Source organism: Arvicola amphibius, chromosome 12 (genome assembly GCF_903992535.2).
Source record: "Arvicola amphibius chromosome 12, mArvAmp1.2, whole genome shotgun sequence".
NCBI lineage: Eukaryota > Metazoa > Chordata > Mammalia > Rodentia > Cricetidae > Arvicola > Arvicola amphibius.
In genome coordinates this window covers 23153505-23174991 of record NC_052058.2, presented here as the reverse complement: position 1 = coordinate 23174991, position 21487 = coordinate 23153505, and the positions used below count along the sequence as shown (strand labels likewise).

The following is a 21487-nucleotide window of genomic DNA, read 5'->3' as shown; positions in this document are numbered from 1 at the left end:
TCAAGTGAGAGAGCCTGCTTAAAAACATACAGTGGACAACACCGAGGACCCACCCACAGCTGACCTCTGGCCGCTGCACTCTATCACACTGTGGTGAGGATAAAATTGAAGACTATGAAACTCATGGATTTGGCATCCAGTTCACTCATCTGTTCATCTACTCCTTGTTGAGTATGTGCTACATGCCTGGCATTGTGCTATGTAGTGGGGAAGAAAGAAGATTAAGGCAGAGAGGTTTCTTGCCCTCAGTGTATTTATTCGCTAGCAGAGGCAATAGGCATGGAGCCAACAGTCAAATAATTAGATGTTATACTCCAACTTATAGCTAATTATCTATCTTTCTGGACTCTGGTGGAGTATCCATATTATAGGCTCTACAGCTCTTCAGACAAGATCTTTAAAGTAGATTAACAGCAATATGTGGAAACAAGTCACACAATTAATAGGTGAGAAGTCTTAAAAAATAATGACATATCAAGGTTTAACATTGCTGAAGGTGTCAAAAGTTAAGCAACTAAGAGTACAAAATGAACAAGTCACTGTAAGTGGAGAAAGGAAAGAAAAACGACGTGAGTATCCTAGACTTTAATCATAAATCAAAGACATTTCCTATAACATAATAATTGCTTCCTTTATTTTTTTTAAATTTTTTTTAATTGCTTCCTTTATAATTAAGGTTTGTGATATCACCAAAAAGCTTGTACCAAGTTCTACTGATTTCACAAGCTAGTTTTCTAGCTTTTATATGAGGAAAAACTCAAAGGCTATATATAAATTTAATTAGAAACAGTTCTATCACCTTTTATATTTTAAAAACTGTTTCCCATTATTAATAACCATGTTGTTCATTACTTGGAAGACTTCTGATATCTTAGAAACACTTTAAACATTATTTTATTTTTTAATATGGTTTTAATTCCATATATATGTCCAGATATTGTGCTATGTAGTTGGAATAGTAGTTATATTGCAAATAAAAACTCTTCAGCTTTCTCCATGCTTTGCTTTAGACATAACATTAATACAGATGAGGAAAAAACATTGTGTTGACTTGGTTAATTTTCCTCAGAACGTCTGTCAAGCACAAAACATAAATACGTTCTTACAGTTATATGAATATAAACCCAAACACAATGGTCTCTATCTGTAGGGAGAAAGAGCTGGCCTAGCACAGTCTAGTCCCTGAGGAGTCGCCATGCAAGCTCACACACACGCACGCACACACGCACGCACGCACTCACAGGGATGGGGATCTGCTTCCTTAGGTATGCCAGGCTATCATTTCCTCCATCAATGTCATATTTTCCAAACACTCCATTTGATTTCGTTCATGTTCTCTCTCATTTCTAGCGTGGGTTCTGTTCTGATTAACATGAATGTAATCACCGTCAGCAGTGATTTCTGTTTCTAAAGCTAACTGGGATTTTCATTTCACTCTCAGGGAGACCTGTAACATCTGATGCTGCTGACTACTTTTTCTTGAACCCTTCTTCCTTCACCTCCAAATTTTAAACAAAATAAACAAGCTGATGCTTTTTTCCTTATCTATATTCTACTCTTTCATTTCTCCTCCTGTGCTTGCAATGATTCCTGTGCTTTCCTGCTTGCGCTTGTTCTTTCTACACAATAATACTTCATAGCAAGTGGTTGCTTTTCCCAAAGGGCTTTGCCTTGGTCTTGTTTTCTTTGAAAATAAACCAAAGCAACTCTAATGTGGTTTTGTACATAGAGAGTAATAGGATTAAACTCCAAATTGATTGTTTTTAAAGATATGGAAATAAAATTGCTTCAAAAAGGCGATGTAGGAAAATGACTAATAACACAGACTCTGGAGTCAAATTTCCTAGGTTAAATTCTGGCTCTGCCACTTTCAAATTATGTTATAGTAACCCTCTGTGCTCCCTATAATTTCACTACAGAAGTAAGAACTAAAGGTTGATACGTTGTTCACTGTAGGGGTATTAAATAAAACACACACATACACAAAAACCCCTAAATATTTATCTCATTGGGAATAATAGACATTCATTTATAACCAACTGAATAAAGGAGGAGCTGTTCTTTTCTCATCTGTTGTGGGATATCTGCACACTGTGTGAAGATGTGCCACTGTGATTGGTTTAATAAAAAAAAATGAACGGTAAATAGCTAGGCAGGGAGGATAAGCAGGACTTCAGGGAAGAGAGGAACTCAGAGGAAGAATCAGAGAGGTGTGGAATTTGCCTGTGAGGGAGTAGGATGTACAGCATAGAAGAGAGGTAACCAGCCATATGACATAATGTAGATTAATATAAAATGGGCTAATCTAAGTTATAAGAGCTAGTTAGGAACAAGTCTAAGCTAAGGCTAAACTTTCATAATTAATAATAAATATCTGTGTTATTATTTGGGGGCTGGCAGTCTAAAGTAAGTCTGAAAGGAAGCCCGATGCACCCACTGTTCCCCAGGCCCCCGCAGATATGAGTATCTGGGTGATGTGCGCACCTGTGGCTGTGAGTAGGCCGAAGCTCTACATCATGTGTCTTCTGTAACGGCTGCCACCTTATTTTTGAGACAAGGTCTTTCACTGGACACAAAGCTTGCTAATTTAGCTGTGGACCAATAAGCTCAAGGGATCCTCCTGTATCTGCTTCCCAAGCCAGCGCTGAGGTACTAGACACATGCCACCATATCCAATTTTGAACTGAATGCTGTGGAGCTGGACTCAGAGTCCTTGTGCTTACACAGCAAACGTTTTACTAACTGATCATCTCTCTAACCCGAAAACCTGCTCCTAGAGAGAAACTGCCCCAAGATTTGAAAACCTTTCTCAGAGACACCTGACTTGGAAACTGATGTATGGATGGCGTTTCAAAGCTCCCTGGAGACGGCTCAGGCAGCATTCCTTGCCCCTCGCTGGAGACGGCTCAGGCAGCATCCCTTGCCCCTCTCGGGTCCTCTTCCTCCTCGCTGGCGTCACTTTCCTACCTAACTTGACTCTTCTCAGAATCTGCTTCTGGCCTATGCTCTTGAATTCATTTTCTTACATTCTTTAATCAACACACTCTCCCTAAACAAACTATTATACAAACTAAATACGTTATATTAAGAAAAAACATTGTTTTTAATTACTTTTTTCTTATTTATGTATATTTTGTTCAAAGTACCTTGGAAGTTTGAGAAAAGCTACTCTCCACCCCTGCCCCTCCAAATCATACCAAAACAAGCTTTAAAAAAGGAAAAAAGACTTAAAGGAAAACAAGATATGAAAACCCAACAAGGAGAGATGAGCCTGCTGCACTGGAGGGAAAACCAGGCAGAAGAAAGTCAAAGCAACAGAAATGTTTTCCTGTCCGAATTTCTTTCTTGCTGACCCACAGCAGGAACTCAGTAGTTACCACAAAGCTGTCTGCTTTAGAGAAAATAATGTCACCAGCTCAACAGTAAAAAGATCAACAGGGGCAGAAGTGTGGGATGTGAGGAACCAAAAGGTTGCGATTAAATAATGGTCCATGGAACAATCAATGCCCACATGTACTTCTTTAGCAATTAAGACACTTGATTAAATATAGTAAAAGAAAGTCAGTGAGATTAAGAGCCCAACAGGAGCAAAGTCCACCTCCTCTAACTCACGCCACATGATTTCAACAAAACTTTTAGGAAAGCATTTCACACCAAAAAATGGAAGAAAATGCCAAGCATGAGGTAATCCATCCATTACTTCTTGTATTTTCATTTTAAGTAAGAGAAAAATGAGCAATCCAGGTATTTAAGGATTGGATTCCTGTTTCATGACACAGTTTAGAGCCAATGCAATAAAGTCAACTTCCATTTCCCTACTGTTAAACAGAAAGAGAGAAAGAGAGAAAGAAAGAAAGAGAGAGAGATAGAGAGAGAGAGAGAGAAAGAGAGAGAGAGAGAGAAAGAAGGGAGGGAGGGAAGAAAGGAGGGAGGGAGGGATGTTGTGGTTTATATTTACTCTTCCTAGATATAAAAATGCTAAATAAATTATAATTAGGAAATGAAAGATAGACAGAATGTGTGACAGACCCTTAAATGAACTATCTGAACATTAATTAAAAGATGGAAAGAAAAATCAATAATTTCCAACAGCACTTTCTATCATTAAAAAAAATGAGACAAAGCATTTTAAATGTGTGGGAAAAAAGTAATTCTTGTATCTTCTTAAAAGCATCATTATCTTCTTTATTTTAAAAAACTAGTCTCCTTTAATAAAGTCTCCCCCCCCCCCTCTCTCTCTCTCTCTCTCTGTGTGTGTGTGTGTGTGTGTGTGTGTGTAACTTGTTCTCATCCCTACAAGGATATTATAAAGGGAATGATTTCAACTCATGACTTCACAGCTGCTGCTTCTACTATTTGGTATACTCTTTTGACCAGATGAAGGCATATCCTGAAGTACTCTTAAATTTAAAAAGCTAATTGGCAATTAAAACCATGCTTCTGTAGTAAGTTCGGTAACACAGTCATGTCAGCAGCCATCAGGTCCGTACAGAGTACAAGATCCATTCTAAACGGTTTACATTCCCTTTAGCCTTAACCATAATTGTGCCAGTAGAAGAACAAATCATTTAGAGCCTTCATGAAATTCTGTCCTCAGTTTCCCCCTTGACACTTAGAAGAACACTGAGGTGGTAAATAAATAAACTAATTGGGAGAACAAGATGAGCATAGGGATTTTTGTGAGAAGGCTATGATCACTAGGCGACAAGGCTAAAGTATCCAAACCTCCTGGTGTGTTTGATAATAACTGAATACATGTGTTACATCTCATCTCCTCAGCCTTCAAGAGCCCATTTTTCTCTGTTACTGAAACCCACTAACGATTTCTAATGTAGAAAATCACTAACTAGTTCACTGTCAATTTCTGTCAGAATGATTGGCAACAGCAGCTGAGATATGAAAAATCATTCTACTATTAGTAAATACTTATTTCTAATTACACATCCACTACAGTCTATTCTTTTAAAAATAAATGGCTTAGGCAGCTAGAGAGATGGCTCAGTGGTTAGAAGTGCTTATTGTTCTTGCAGAGGACCTGAGTCGCAACACCTACATCAGATAGCTCACAACTGCTTCTAACTCCGGCTCCAAGGGACCCAACACCCTCTTCTGGATTTTGTGGGCAATGTACTTGTTGGGGTTTGAATGAGATGTCCCCAGTAGTCTCAAGTATTTGAATGCTTGGTCCCCAGTTGGTGTCACTGTTTGAAGGAAGTATGTCACTGAAGGTGGGCTTTGGGAGTTTAAAGACTCATGTCACTTCCAGTGCGCTCTCTATCTCTCTCTCTCTCTCTCTCTCTCTCTCTCTCTCTCTCTCTCTCTCTTTGCTTTGTGATTGTGTGATGTGGGATTCCCCTCTGTATGCTGTAAATACCATTGGTTAGTAAAGAAGCTGCTTTGGGCCTACTGCAGCACAGAATAGAGCAAGGTGGGAATTCCAAGCAGATAGAGGAGAAGAAAGTAGGCAGAGTCAAAAAGAAGCCATGTAGCTGCTGCAGGAGACAGACACCAGATGCTGAACAGAACCTTACCGGTAGGCCACAACCACATGGCCATACACAGATGAATAGAAATGGGTTAATTTAAGATATAAGAGCTAGCCAATAAGAAGTGTGAGCCAATAGGCCAAACAGTATTGTAATTAGTACAGTTTCTGTGTGATTATTTCAGGTCTGGCTGGCCAGGAACGAACAAGCAGCCTCGGCCTACAGTTGTGGTTGTGTAAGCCCCAGCTTCCTGCAGCAGCCACCATGATTGCACCTTGCTGCTCTCATTCCATCATCATGAACTCTGGAACCATAAGCCCAAAGAACTACCACTTCCATACGCTGTCTTGGTTGTGGGGTTTTATCACGGCGACAGACAGTAACTAATACAGCCTCACATGCACATACCAACATATACAAGTAATCAATTAAAAACAGAATAGATCTAAAAATGGCTTAGGATACAAATGACTGAGGAGTTCCAACCATGTCTGCTTTCCTGGTTAATGTACAGCACTCTGAGGGACTGTCAGATGGAAACCCTGTGGACAATATATTGTCACTTTATACGGGAAGCAGATGGGCTGTAAATGCCTGTGCTTTTTCATGTGGTCTAACATTTGTAACATTCAAAAATGCTAGTATATACATTTGTTCTAGTACTACCTGACATTATTTAAGACACTCTTCACCAACGAATGCAACCATTTAATGAAGAAATAAGAAAGGAACAAAGGAACTTGGGAACATAGATCTAAACACTGTACAACTGACAAATTAATCAGCCTCCATTTCAGAAGTCTGTTCCCTAATTACCAAATAGGCATTGGGTTAAAACCCATAATAGAAAATGACGTTAGAAACAAACAGTAGAGTACAGTGGTGACAAGGAATAAAAAACAAGGTGTAGGTTGTGTTTTCTAAGGCACAAAATGTAGCCTGACATCAGTGCTGTGTTCAGCGTCTTCAAACGCTGACCAGCTCGGTCAAGTCTACATCCATCACAGCGCTCACTCACGCTACTGACTTCAACCTGCCTCCTGCCTACCTCTGGACCTGCTACAGGACTCAGGCTGACATCTTATACACACCAGACACTCAAAACCATTTGTTTTATTCTTTCAAAATGAACTTACCCTTCGAAATGACACAACGTAAAACGTGTCCCCGCGCCTGCGGATGGCTTCAAAGAAGCCTTGGTAACTTCCTGGTGAAGCATAATACACTTGCAGCTCATTCCCAGAATTCCTACTAAAGTGAGAAGATAAAAAATACTATTAATATTCAAACATGTTGAGAATTCCTTCCATTCTAATTCCATCCTTAAGAATCTCTTTCAACCAAAACAGTAGCACTTTAACAAAAATTTTTACTTTTTAATCTTTTTTTAATTGGTACATATTTATGGGATACCATATAATGGTCAGCTACATTTGACTTATGCAGAATGACATGGTCTTATTGCTATTGTTGCTTGGGGTGCTGGAAGATCAAACATGAGGTCTCACACCTGCTACACTAATCTGCTTGGTTCACAGCACAAGTCAGGAAGTGCTATGACTACACTTCTGCTCCACTGCAGTTAGCCCCTTAGTCCTGACTTTCTAAGTTACATTCACCTGGCTGACATCTGAACTGCTGGATACTGCACTCTCCTGGAATCTCAAACTCTTCTGTAGCCCTATGTAGTAACAAGAGTTTTTTTTTTAGATCAAACAGACAGAGTCTCAAGTCTAGTTCTACCACTTAGTTCGCTACTTTGAAAATTACTAAAAACAAGCAAAAAAAAAAAAAACAAACTCCCCATCCTTTTCATATATAAAATACACTTTTGAATCATTATATAAATTTAAAGATAAGATTATGTAAAGCACCCAGTTAGGGTGGACAAGATGGTTCATCGGGTTAAAGCACCTGTCACACAAGCCTAATGACTGAGTTCAATACCCAGAATCCATATTTAAAAAGCTGGCAGAGGCAGGTGGATCTCACAGCCAGAGCTACACAATGAAACCCTGTCTTAAAAAACAAAACAAAAAGCCGAGCAAAAGACACAACTGTAATGCCAGCATTGCTATAGCAATGTGAGAGGTCAAACAGAAGAATCTTTAAACTGAAGATGGTGGGCCAGCTAGCCTGGAGTTCACAGTGCAACAGAAACAAGAGAGTGACCCTGCATTAGGCAGAAGAGAAAACTAACTCCCCAGAGATTTTCACTGACTTTACTTTTCCTCTGACTTAATTACACACATATGCACACACAAAATAATAGTTTTTTTAATGTGACCACTAAGCAAGACACCTACAAAAAAGAAAAGGCAATACCTCTCTCCCTGAGGCTTATGAAACTGATAAAAATCATGAACAAGAAAGCAATATGCACTTAGGATTTTCAGTAAAATTATGAATGAAAAACATTCTGATTAAATCTGTATTTAAGAGATTGGGAGAAGTGATCTTTTTATTGGGATTGCTAATTGGTAGTATATATTAATTTGAACAGATATAAAAGTCGTAAAGGAGTACAAAAAGGAGGTGTGAATTTCAACTTCACTAAAATACAATACAGTTCAAGCTCTCTGGCCAAGAGCTTTGGCATCTTCTTACCTGATGCTAGTGGTTTCTGTGTACTGGACAGCCATCAGTTGAGAATTTGAGCCCTGCTCCAGCGCACCCTGGAAGAGAGAAGAAGATTTAGGAAATAACAGAAAAAACTTCCACCTCTGACTATATGTGATTTGTTATTTAGAATCCTTCGGGTCATACTGTAGGCTGAGAATATATCTTACGCAGTCTTATAAGACATTTCAGGCATTTTCCACAAAGTTTACAGAAAGAATGAGAAAGTTCAGTCCAACCAATCTGAGTTTTATGACCGAGTTGTACAAGTATAACTGGGCATGTAACAACTTTCATTTGTCAAAAATTATTATGTTACAAGTTTTTAAGAAACAGGAAAGGCTCAGAACGAAACAAGGTTTCCACTGTCCACCAAGTTACTCATGCCTATCACACCCATCAATTGTATATCATGAAAGGCATCTAACCCACGACTCTCTTGACCAGAGAACAGTTCAGTGTGGAACCATTATCAGTGGCCAACATGTTAACACTAGAAATTTCTATTTCACAAAACGGCATTTGCTCTGTCCTCTTTCCTCTTAAATTTTCTGGAATTTTTGTAAGCTAATCTTCAGGAGAGTCTTGTAAGGGTTTCATAATTCAAAGGCACATTACTATTATTCCATTACAAAGTGACCTTATTGTTACTTTACAACAATAAGTATTTTTGATATATAAATAATAGTCAAATCATAAATCTGAAATTTATTAATTTACTATGTTCATACATCCATGCTTATATGAAGTATGGCTTCGAAATTAGATATCTGGATTTCCTTTAAGAGGCTCAGGGGTTACTTGTCTACCAGTAAGACAAACTTGTTCCAAATGTGGACGAAGAAAGCGGACAGCACCCTGTCCCTAACTGTGGAGGCGCTGACACGCACAGTTTAGCAGATCAGTGCACTCTGCAGGGCTAGGCTAGTCCAATGCCAGGAAGCAGCTTGGGGCTGCCAGGCCCCGACAGCACTGGCTGGGCCTGCCTATATTCTCAAGGAGACCTAAGAACCAATAAAGCTGCAACAGTAGGCAAAGAAGAATGAAGAGGCCCAAAAAGGCACATTCAGGATAATCACAGACACAGACCCTCACAAATCAGAACTTAAGCTAAACTATACACATTTTAATCATCTATGGCTAAAAACAGTTGCATATGGTTAAAGTCTGTGCTTCTTGATATCCTTTTAATATGCCTGAGCATATTATATAATATTTCCAAATAAACATTAAGCTTTGCTTTCCCATGTGTGCTCTCCTCCTTCCCTCTCCCTCTCTCTGTCTCTCTCATCCTCTCCCCAACCCCAGGCAGAGTCTCATTTTAGCCCTGTAGTCCAGGCTAGTCTATAACACATTATGTAGCCCAGGCTGGCCTCAAATTCATGATAATCTTGTCTTAGCTTCCTGGGTTCTGTGACTACAGATGCAAATCACTGCCACCATACCCGGCTGAAATGTCTCTCTCTCTTTCTCTCTCTCTACCTCCCTCCCTCCTTCACCCCCTCTTTCCCTTTCTTTCAAGACAGGGTCCCACTATGTTGCCCTACGTGGCTTGGAACTCATATAGCCTAGGCTGGCCTCAAACTCACAGAGGTCTGCCTGCCTCTGCTTCTTCTGCCTTTGAAGCTCCAGCATGTGAGCACCACCATGCCCAGCAAGATGTTTCTATCAGCACCTAACCAAACATGCAAACCAGGTGAAAATTTTATATCCAAAACTAAAACCTCTTTCTTGTCTCTTATTCTCTACCCCACAGATGGAGATTTCTCTGCAATCAGCTCCACTTTTCCATGTTACTTTCCCAGGTTCACTTCACCGGGCTTTTGTCATTACAACCGCAGTGAAGCAGCCGTCCTGGCCACCAGGGAGTTCTACTGGGAAGTTTTAGCTGTAATCATCTTCATTGTTCCCCAGGCCATTGGCTGGGCTGGGGCAACACTGCCATTTACCACTCCCCATCTTACTGCCCAGCCCCTTTCAAGCGCTGGTTCTGTTGTAGCCCACACACGGGCAGCGCCCAACACTTAGTTTATCACTATTCTCTCTCTTCTTTCGTCTCACCCTGGGAAGCACCACCCAAAAATCAAACATTTAGCCTCAGCCTCTCTCCTAAGTCCAGACTTGGATATATGGTTGTCTATTGGACTTTTTTGATCAAATGTCTAAAATCATACCTAAAGTTCTTGATGCCTGTTTCTAACTCCTTCCTCGGTCTGTGTCTCAGTAAATGGCATCACTTAAGACACAGAAATCATCACCAGTTCCCTTTTATTTTATAGCAACAATTCCTTACAGTTTTACTTTCAAAATATATTTGGAGGCTAGAGAGATGGCTCAGAAGTTAAGAGCACTGGCTGCTCTTCCAGAGGTCCTGAGTTCAATTCCCAGCAACCACATGGTGGCTCACAACCATCTGTACTGAGATCTGGCGCCCTGCTCTGGCATGCGGGCATACATCGAGGCAGAATGTTGTATACATAATAAATAAATAAATTTTTAATATATATATATATATATATACACATATATACATACATACATACATATATATATATATATATATATATATATTTGGATCCCCATTCTTTCCTCTATCTTCATATCTACCATAACAGAATAGACCCAAAGATCTCTCATCTGGACCACTGACTGACATGCATTTTAGCTGACCTACCTACTTCCACTCACACTCCCTTCAGTCTGCTTTGTGTGGCAGCTAAATTGATCGTCTTTGTCTCTTTGGTTTTGTTTTATCAGATGAGGTCTCACTACATATCTCGGGCTAGCCTTGAATTCACAATCCTGCCTCTGTCTCCCAAGTTAACTAATGAGTTCTGTAGAAGGATAGAAGCGGCGGGCTGCGTCCCGCCACCCGGCTAGCTTTACACCCGAAATAATTACATGGAAACTGTATTCTTTTAAACACTGCCTGGCCCATTAGTTTCAGCCTCTTATTGGCTAATTCTCATATCTTGCTTTAGCCCATATTTAGTAGTCTGTGTAGTACCATGAGGGGTGGCTTACCAGGAGAGATCTCAGCCTGCATCCATCTCATGGAGAAGAGCTATGGTGTCTGCCTGAGGCATCTGCCTAACTCTGCTTTCTTTCTCCCACAATTCTGTTCTGTCTACTCCACCCACCTATGTTCTGACCTATCAGCCCAAGCAGTTTTCTTTATTAATTAACCAATGAGAGTAACACATAGACAGATGACCCTCCTCCATCAGAGTTCTACCACTCCTAGCCAAAATGATCTTTCAAAAACATAAATCAGATCAAGTCATTCCCCTGACCAAACCTACCAGTGGATCCCTTCACACCTAGAATGAAATCCAGAGTTCACACCAGAGCCATGATGTGGCTGAGCTCTCATCTCTGCAGCCTCTGAGGTCTGATCTCCCACTCCCCTCAGCCTCTGCATCCCCTCCAGCTTTACTCAGCAAATATGCAAACCAACCGTTCCTCCTGGAGCTCTTTACATTTGCTATTCCTGGGTCTGACAACTGCTTCACTGCATTTCCCCTAAATCCTGGAGCTATGATAAATTGGCAGAAAGAGATGAGCTTCTATCCTTTCCAGCTGTAAGATGCTGAGCCTGTCAGAACAGCTGAATCAATGACTTTGATACAATATCTTTCTAAAGTGGAATTTCTTGAGAAAAGCCTTCTCAGATGATTTAATCTAAAATAACCACTAATTTCTACATTTAAATTCTAATCTTCCTACCTTAATTTTTCCATAGAAAACACACTTCTCATTTTGAGTGTGTGTATGTCTATATGTATGTATGTATTCCTTAGTTCTCCCTGGCTCATTATCATCATCATCACAGAAATGTTTATTGGGAAATTAGTGTGTCAAATGCTTCAGAAATAGTAACAAGTACCTCATGAATGACAGAATGATTAAAATATCTGACAAACAAAGAAGTAGAACTGAAAAGTCCTAAGGTAGCTAACCTGTAGTGTTTATATCATTCCCTTCGAAAAGGGAGGGGAATAAACATTATTATTTATTGTACTGCCTGTGCTGATAGAGAAAGGGCAGAGGGAGGGAGAGAGAGACAGAGAGAGAAAAAGAGGGAGAGCACGCCAGGAAATGCAGCTGCTGTAAGACCTGAACTAATGTGCTACAAAAGCTGGAGAAGGGTTTCCGTGGCAGTGGCTGCTGCATCAGAAGCAGCCACAGAGAGGAAGGAATAAGATTTAAGTTCCCAAATCTCCCAAAGAAGAAAGCAACTCCACTGGGAGACACTCCCAGCAACTGTGCTTTCATTTCTTTAAACACGAGAAGAAACAAACCTGAAGAATACGGGTTTTCTGTTGGTGATTTGTCATTCGTCTTGATTTGGTCCTTTCCACTTCATGCCTATGAACCCAGCCTCGAAGCTCATGGTTCAACCTACAGAAAAGATTAATCCAATATATTTAACAGAAGTTAACTGTTTTACTTTTTCGTTGGAAAATAATTTAATCATTCTGTAGGTCCCAAAGAGCCTAACATACCTGAATACACAACAATGCTTTCTGGTTTGAAAAAAATTACTGTTTTTAATAAGACATTCATTCTTATAAGGCAACCTTCTCAATCATGAGTTCAAACTTCAAAGAATAAGGGCAAGTATGCCCAGAACAACATAGTCAAACATTACCTTCCTAATTTGAAAAGCAACAAACAATGCTGTCTGCTGAGAACATTCTATCCCCAAATTTAGCCTTGCCCTGACTTTAACATCCACTTCATCCATTAGCTTTCAAATGCAAAACACAAACCAGGTAATCAGCACATTAAACAGACCTGTCACCACCTCTGCCAGGCTGGCAGAGCAACCAGACAACTGACAGTCTTACAGTACCCAACAAGTCATTCAGATTCTCTTGGCCTCTTAGCAAACCTGAAAAAATTGCTTTCCTCAGTTCTGAAGCCGCCACAGGAGGCCATGCCGGTGTCTCTGCAGCACCCACAACACTCACCTGAGAGATTCTGTCGTATTAATCAGGGGCTGGCATGGAGGTGGAGGGATATAAAGCAGCGGCTCGTCAGTTAGCACCATCAAGGCTTTGTCATTTGAAACAGAATGTTCATAGCTGAAAGAAACACACAGAAAAACTGTTTCTGTGTATCCTAAATTTTATAAAGTTTACAAGTACTTATTTTTCATTAAAATAAGCATGTACCAAATTGAACATATTGTGAGACAGAAATGAACATAATGAAAAAGTAAAGTATAAACCAGATGGTAGAACTATCACTTTCTGAGCTTCTAAGAGATGGCAGAGTAATTCACACATGCTTGGCTACTATTTCCTGGGCAGCGCACAGTCTGTATCTTCAGTGAATTCAAGGAACTATCGTGTTGCTGGAGTAGAGGAAGAGACACAGTGGCGAGAGGAATCAGGAAAAGAGCTACCAGTAAACAGGAAAATACATGATTGCACGACATGGTTTAAAGATTGCGGTCATCGCCATTCTGTGATGACAAGTTTGTGTGAAGTGGGGTAGAGTAAGACATAAAACAATTGGCAGGAAAGGTAACAAAGTTGAAAACTGAATAAAACCGTTAGAGCTGTGGATGACTTTGAGTCACTAATGAACACTAGACAACAATAACTAGCTCTTCTGTTAACTTGGAAAGTTTGCTTCTGTAACTGTCACACTATGTCACATGAATTCATACCAAGGGTATGATAAGAAACAAAACCTAAGTTCAAAATTAGAATCTGAACTGGGCCCATTACCTATTGATTATTTCCTCAGTCTGTATTTTACTCTATCTCATTAAGAAGTCTTAGATTTGCTCTGAATATTTTATATAAGATGTTCTGAGTTTATAAATTAGATATACTAAAATACAAAAAAAGAAGATACAAAATTGAACATGGTAAGATTCATGTTTTCCTTTTATTCATTCAGTATTTGCTGGCTACTGTCTATGTGCTGGTAATCCAAGAGAGAGCAAGAGAAGTCTATATCCTCAAAGCCCTAACAGGAAGACAGATCAAATACAAAACAACAACAACAACAAAAACCCACATACATAAAATCCAGAAAAACTGTGCTAAGTCTTGTAAAAGAAGCATAGGACTCAAATAGCCAAGCATGGCAGCATCTACTTTAGATAAACAGTCTAAGGAAGAGACGGTATTAAGTCGAGGCCTAAATGACAAGATTAAGTCAACTGCACAGACACTAGGAGAAGCAGATGCGAAACAGAAGTGAGAAAAAGTCAGACTCTAGAAACACAGAAAAGTGCTGAAGAGTTGTGGCAAGTGGGACAGACACAAGAGGGAAAGACAAAGGCTGAGTCACAGTTAGGACTTGCTGAATGAAAGAGAAGTCACAAAGTATGGAAGTGGCATATTTCAATTTACCCTTGCACCTTGAAATTGTACAAACAATGAACATTAGTTAAACAAGGGAAGGCACAATGGTCCCCTGTGCACATTAATTTTGAAATACTAAAAGAAAAAGTCAAAGAGACGACTGGATGTGTAAACACGTGTATGAGAAGTCTGACCTGGAAAAGGGATTTGAGAATCAATCATGTATACAGACATGAAGTCTGTAGCAGGGATGAGTCACGTTAGCAGAAAGAAAATAAAGTTGACAGCTTTAAAGCTTGGGAATGGACAAAGGAGAAGCCTACAAAGAAATGAGAATGAAAGGAAGGAAGATGGAGTGAGCAGGCGTGATAATCTTGTGCATGGGAGGTTGACGTGGAATACCCCGCTGTATGCTGTGAATATGTTTTATTACCACTGGTTAATAAAGAAGATGATTTGGCCAATAGCCAAGCAAAAACAGCAGGAGGGAAATCCAAGCAGAGATAGAGAGAAAGAAGGCAGAGTCAAGGGAGAAGCAAGCAGCTGCCAGAGAAGCAAGATGTAAAGTAACAATCCACTGGCCTCATGGCAAAATATAGAATAATAGGAAAGGGTTAATTTAAGTTATGAAATCTAGTTAATAATAAGGCTGAGATAATATGTCAAACAGTTCATAATTAATATAAGTTTCTGTGTGATTACTCAGGACTGGGCAGCCGGGAAATGAAAGCACTGACTCCAGTCACAGGAGATGAAAGCAGGAGGCTCGCAAGTTCAAAGCCAGCCTATGGTACAGACCAAGCCTTAGTCTCAATTAACCAGGGGCTGGGAAAAAGCTCAGGGGTATACTGCACTGAATCCCTAACACGACAAAATAAATACAAAAGACTATGCAAAAGGAAAGTTCTTTAAAGAGTGATTCGTTTAGCCAAATGTTGAAGAAAGTTCAAGATGAGCAGATGACCATTAAATTTGGGCACAATGAAAACACGTGCCGCCCCCCCCCCCACACACACACACACATAGCAAGTGGAAAACTAATTTCAGAAAAAGAGCAATGATTTCTGAGTATGGCATACAGAGGAAAAGAAGTGAGGGCGGAAGTTACATGAGACATCCCCTCTACTTCTTGTACTTAGAAGGCTCTCATGTCCTCTCCTCCAGCAATTAAGATTTCCAGAGGTAAAGTGTGTGGAGTAAAACAAACACACAGGTAGTGACTACACACAGGATGAGATATCAGCCTAGAGCTGAGGTTCAACAGGGCCTGGTAATGCAACCCCATTCTGAATGCAGTTAGGAAGCCGCTGCTGCAACACGAACAGAGGCGCATGCACACACATGCACACACATGCACACGCACACACACACACACACACACACCTGTCACATATGTCATTGGAAAAATAACACCTTTATACTTAATAAGGACAGGAACTCTGTAGTCCATAAGGAAAATCCAAAATTGCTTTCAAAACTATATGTCGGTTGTAATTTTCTTTCCATATGATAAACTCTAGTAATGATTTCTGCACATCTGTGCTGGCTAACTTTGTTCTTACAGTCAGAAATATAGAGAAGAAATTCTTGATTAAAAAAAAGTCTGATAGGAGAAACACAAGGATAGGGTGGACAGTGTTGAGGGGAAAGGAAGGGAAAACTCTAAGCTGCAATCTGGAGATGATCAGACCTTCACTAACTAGACAGTCAGAGCTCTAGGCTGTGTGCAAACCATTCTATACAAACAGAAGAAATTTCAGCAAATAAATCACTACAGGCAAGTGCAATGTAGAAAGCTAGAGTTAATGGGAATTCTTGGGCTAAAGACAACTTGTGGCTGATGCCTTAAATGGAAAACCTTCCTTTCCTGTTTACTAGAAGACAATTGTCATTTAAGCCTGATGTCCTACATCTTGAGGTAATAATTATTACTGACTTTCTCTGTATCACTAATATTCTTACAACTATCCCAGTTTGGCTGATAAATTATACTGCTACAAATAAAGACGTGCATATATGTACATATACTTTTAACACTGAAAAAAATCTATGCAGCTACAACTTGCTCGTGGCAATATGCTAACGGCAAACAAATAGAACATTTAAATGACAGGATTATTTAGCTTTCCTTTATTTGGACCATAATTCTCCTAAACTGAAACAAAAATGAGGCATTTAAAAATACATTTTTAAATGATAAGGGAAAATTGAACAGCCCAATAATAAAAGGACAGAATTAGTTATATAAAAAAGTCCCTGCCCCATCCCAAAAGAACAAAAGTCCAGAGCTAGAAGGTTTCACCAAACTGTGCAAGAAGAGCTAAAGGGAGCCAGATGTGGCACACACCTGACAGGTCAGCTATCCAAAAGTCGAGATAGGAAGACTGTTAAGTTGAGGCTAGCCTGGCAACTTAATGAGACTCTTTGAAAAAACAAAACAAAACAAAAAAACAGAACAAAAACTAATGTAAATTTTTCTCAAACTAGTTCAAAGAACTGAAAGAAAGGAAATCCTTCCAAAGTTGTTCTATCCTGACATCAAAGTCCCACAAGAACACATTCAAGAAAGAAATTCACAGACCAAAATCCTTGATTATCATAGCTATTAAAATTTTCAACAAAGTACTAGCAACTCAGATCCAAAATATCAAAAAGATTATACATCATGGTATTTATTATAGAAATTCAAGGAAGGCTCAATATACACAAATAAAAATTGTAACACACTATATCAACAGAATTGAAAACAAAAACTTTATTATTGTTTCAAAAGAAAAAGAAAAAGCATTTAGTAAAACTCAACATCCTATCACGAAAAAAAAAGAAAAGAAAAGAAAATTAAGTGTAGAGACCAGCCATATAGTTTTCTGGTTCCTTCTCCCCATCTTTCTGGGGGCCAAAGGACCATCCGGGAGTGTTTTACCAATAAACCCAGATTTTTAATCTTAATCGTGGTTTGGTTTGCTGTGTCAGCAGAGAGACTTAATATCGGGGTACGGAAACCTTTCATTAGGTATGAAAGAACTTACCTCAACATAATAAAGTCCCCATATGACAGACCAACATCATACTGAATAAGAAAAAGCTAAAATATATACAACTCCTCTAAACTCAGGAGCAAAACAAAGGTTTCTACCTTCACTTATTCAAAACAGTACTGGAAGCCTTAGAGCCAAAAGCAAGAAAAAACAAGAAAGGGCCTCAAATGGTTTTTTTTAATAAAAAAAAAAGTCAAACAATCCTTTTTTCAGACAACAGGATTTTATAGAGAAAACTCTTGACTCCACAAAAATCAATTAGAACTGACAATCAAGTTCAGTAAGAATGTAGGGTATAAAATTAGCAGTTTTGGGGTTAGAGGGTATAGTTCAGTGGCAGAATGGTTGCCTTGCTTGAATGAAGTCCCTAAATAGGAAGACTGTAGCTACTGTGGGAGAAATAAAATACCTACTCTCAGCTGCTAGGACAAGCACCGAAGAACAAATCTGGTAAAGGGAATGGATCATCTGCAATGAAATTCATCAGGCACACTAGTAGAGGAATCCATGGAAGGACATCCCATGTTCATGAACTATATAATTAACATTGTTAAAATACACGTACTACTCAAAGTGGTCTACAGATCCATGTAATTCTTACCAAAATACAAGTAAGTACTTTACCAATAAGCTATCTCTCCAGTCCTCTATCAAAGTACAAATAACATCTGACATAGAAATAAAAACATATTCCTATAATTTATACAGAACTACAAAAGATTCCAAATAGCTAAAGCAATCAGGTAGAAGCTGATCTGCCTCAGCTATACAGTGAGTTTGAAACCAGCATGGACTACATGAGATTCTATTTTAAAAGAAAAAAAAACGATGTTATCATAACCAGAATAGCATGATATGGGGGGAAAAACATAAACTATTATAATAGAACATAGAACTCAGAAATAAATTCATATATTCATAGACAACTAAACTTCCCAAAAGGCAGCAAAAACATGTCAGAAGTCTTTTCAATGAACAGTAACAGGAAAATTGGATAACTCTGTACAGTAAAAAGAAACTATTCCTCTACAGATCAACACACACACACACATTCTAAACTCAAAAAAGATCAAAGACGTAAGTACAGAAGAAAAAAGGACATGCTTCAAGAAATTGATCCAAGCAAAGATTTTTTATGACCCTAAAACACAGACAACAAAAGCAAAATTTAAATGAATTACATAAAAATTAAAAACTCTTGTATAGGAAACAGAGTGAAGAACTTGACTAAGAGAAAATAGCAGCATATTACTGATCCAGTAAGAACGTATGACGAACTCAAGAGAGCACAGCGGTTCATGACGGAAGTTTTAACATTCTGGGTTATACAGCAGGTCCCAGGCTAACCAAGGAACTTCTGGGAACAAAACTGTGTCTCAAAACAAAAGAAACAAAACTAAGCTACTCATATAACTCAACAGCAAAAAAAAAAACTTAATCTATTTTTTAAATGGATGAATGATCTGAAGTGCTACCTCTCAAGAAATAGACACACACACACACACACACACTCAACCATCCCCAGTCATGGAAATGCAAATCAACACCACAATGAGATGCCATCTCATGCTGCTTAGAACAGCTAGTCTCATAAAACAAACAATGGCAAAGTATAAGGAAGGAGAAGACTCAAACACTGTTGGTGGGAATGAAACAGAGAGCAGCCACTGTGAAAACAGTATACAAGTTCCTCAGAGAACTGGAAACACAACTATTTCAATTCAAAGAATCAAAATTCATGTCAAAAAGACATCTACCTGCATGCCCATGTTTATTGCAGTATTAGTCATAATAGCCAAGATATGGAAATTAATCTACGTGTCCACTGATTGAAGAATAAAGAAAACACATATACTAAAATAATATTCATAAAACTAACTGAAATTTTGCCATTTTCACCAACGTGGATAGAATTACAGGACAATGCAACAAGGGAAATAAGGTACAAAAAGTATCATATTTTCTCACTTATCTGAGGAAGCTAGAAATCTGCTATCACATAGTATAAATCATGTACATCGGAGTCTAAGAAGGGGGAGAGAGGGACATGAAAGGAGTCGTTAATGGGTGCCAGAGTGTGACTGGATAAGACAGAGCACTTTAAATGTTCTGCAGCACAAAAGACCAGCCATGGTGACCACAATGCCTCAAATAGTTTAACATATCTAGCACCGAAGAGCTTGAATGGTCTCAACAAAAGGGAAAAATGAATAACTGTCTCAGATGATGGATACACTAATTACTCTGGTCCAATCACTATACATTATAAACATCAAAATGACAGGCACAACACAGTCTATAAACATACCTGATTAAATTCAATGTCAATTAAAATTTTTAAATACTTTTAAAAGATAGTAGCAGTTTAAAATTAAACTTAATCTTTTTTTCAAAAGAAAAATACATATAGGTGTCCTGACAGCACAGATAAACATCTAAAATCCAGCTCAGAACAAATTCATACTTGGAATTTTCAAATGTTTCACAAATAATTTTTAAAATTCTTGTATTCAGTACTGCTACCACTATTATCTTTGATAATTGCAAAAACTTCAAACTAATGGACTAATATTTGCATAAATCTCCTATAATAAGCTTCAGACCTCCAGGTTGCTAAGAAGCGATTATCTCTTCTTACTGAGACCAGTACCTCAGATACACACAACCATTGATGACTATGGGCAGGAGACACAGAGATGGTTTACATATTTCAAGTAGTTTCGTGTACTCGTCTCAATGAGTTATAAATTTCTTCAGGGTGATAAATTTCACCCTGACAGTTGCCTAGGCCTCTCCAGCGGATGCACATGAACTGGCCACTACACTTTCCAGGGGGCAGCACTTTCATCTCATGCTATTGCGAGCACATACATGAAGGCTTCTCTTTATTACAGTTATTTTAGAATAAAGAATATTCCCATAAAGCTTACCTAAACAAAGTATGGCTTCAAGTACAAAATCAGTAGTTAGTTCTAGCAATTAACCATATTTGATCGAACACCACTAAGTCCAAAGACTATTCAACTTCAAACAGAGTTCTGTGGACAATCATAGAACTCAAAATTACAGAACATGAAGAATAAACCTGGGCCAATTTTGGAAAAAAAAACTAATAAACTCTACCAATTTAAGGGACACTGTTACTACCAATGTCAGCAATTCAGAAATGTGACAAACTCTAACATGTAAAAAAACAAATTAGCATAAAATAATATGTAATGCTTTCTAATACCACACCATCATCTCCTGCCATGCTGCACTGCCATAGGACCCTCGGCTCCTCCCCCAACCTCAAGGGGAAAGGACACAGAAGAAGGATTCCTTGAGAAACTGCAGAGAGCTCAGGGCAAGCAGGTCAAAGTCATTTTCAAGCTCTTCACTACACTGTAACAGCTGCGGCACTACGACCTCTCTGCCTGCTGCTCAAGACTCTGACTCTTCTCTAACAAGAATCTCAAACACACAGGGCAATATTTATGAAAAAGGATATAGCTCTAAAAACTGTACCTTCTAATTCGCATACTATGGGAACTATGTTCTCATGTACATCTTTTGCTTTAACATTAAGCAGAACAGAAATTTACCAAAGTATCTGTTAAATTATAAAAAGGAAAGGAGTCAGAAAACACAACAAATAATAATTTTACTTAACGAGTACAAATAGGTTCAACCATATCATTCCGTCATATCTGCTCACGGGTATAAATATTAGTTAAATGTATTAAACCATAATAGGGTGGAAAACTAAAGCTAGTACATGCATTCTAACATATATGTATGTCAATACAAACAGATTATCTGATCACATCTCAACAAAAATCCTAAACTGGAAAAAGTTTCAAAGTAAATTTATTCTTAAAATTGATCTTAAAAATAAAACAAATTGGAGCTGGAGAGATGGCTCAGAGGTTAAAAGCACTGGCTGCTCTTCCAGAGGTCCTGAGTTCAATTCCCAGCAACCACATGGTAGCTTCCAACCACATGGCACCCTCTTCTGGCCTGCAGGCATACATGCAGACAG

The 21487-nt window shown here is 38.8% G+C and overlaps 1 protein-coding gene across 1 annotated transcript in view; it reads right to left on the bottom strand.

The window, feature by feature from the left end:
- Positions 1–21487, bottom strand: part of Atf6 (activating transcription factor 6) — a 158799-nt gene that overhangs the window by 67010 nt on the left and 70302 nt on the right. Inside the window, exons 11-14 of the mRNA XM_038349564.1 lie at positions 13079–13192; positions 12407–12506; positions 8094–8161; positions 6623–6737 (exon numbers count right to left, since the gene is read on the bottom strand). Of these exons, the coding sequence (XP_038205492.1) occupies positions 6623–6737; positions 8094–8161; positions 12407–12506; positions 13079–13192 (397 nt within the window). The remainder of the gene's footprint in view (positions 1–6622; positions 6738–8093; positions 8162–12406; positions 12507–13078; positions 13193–21487) is intronic.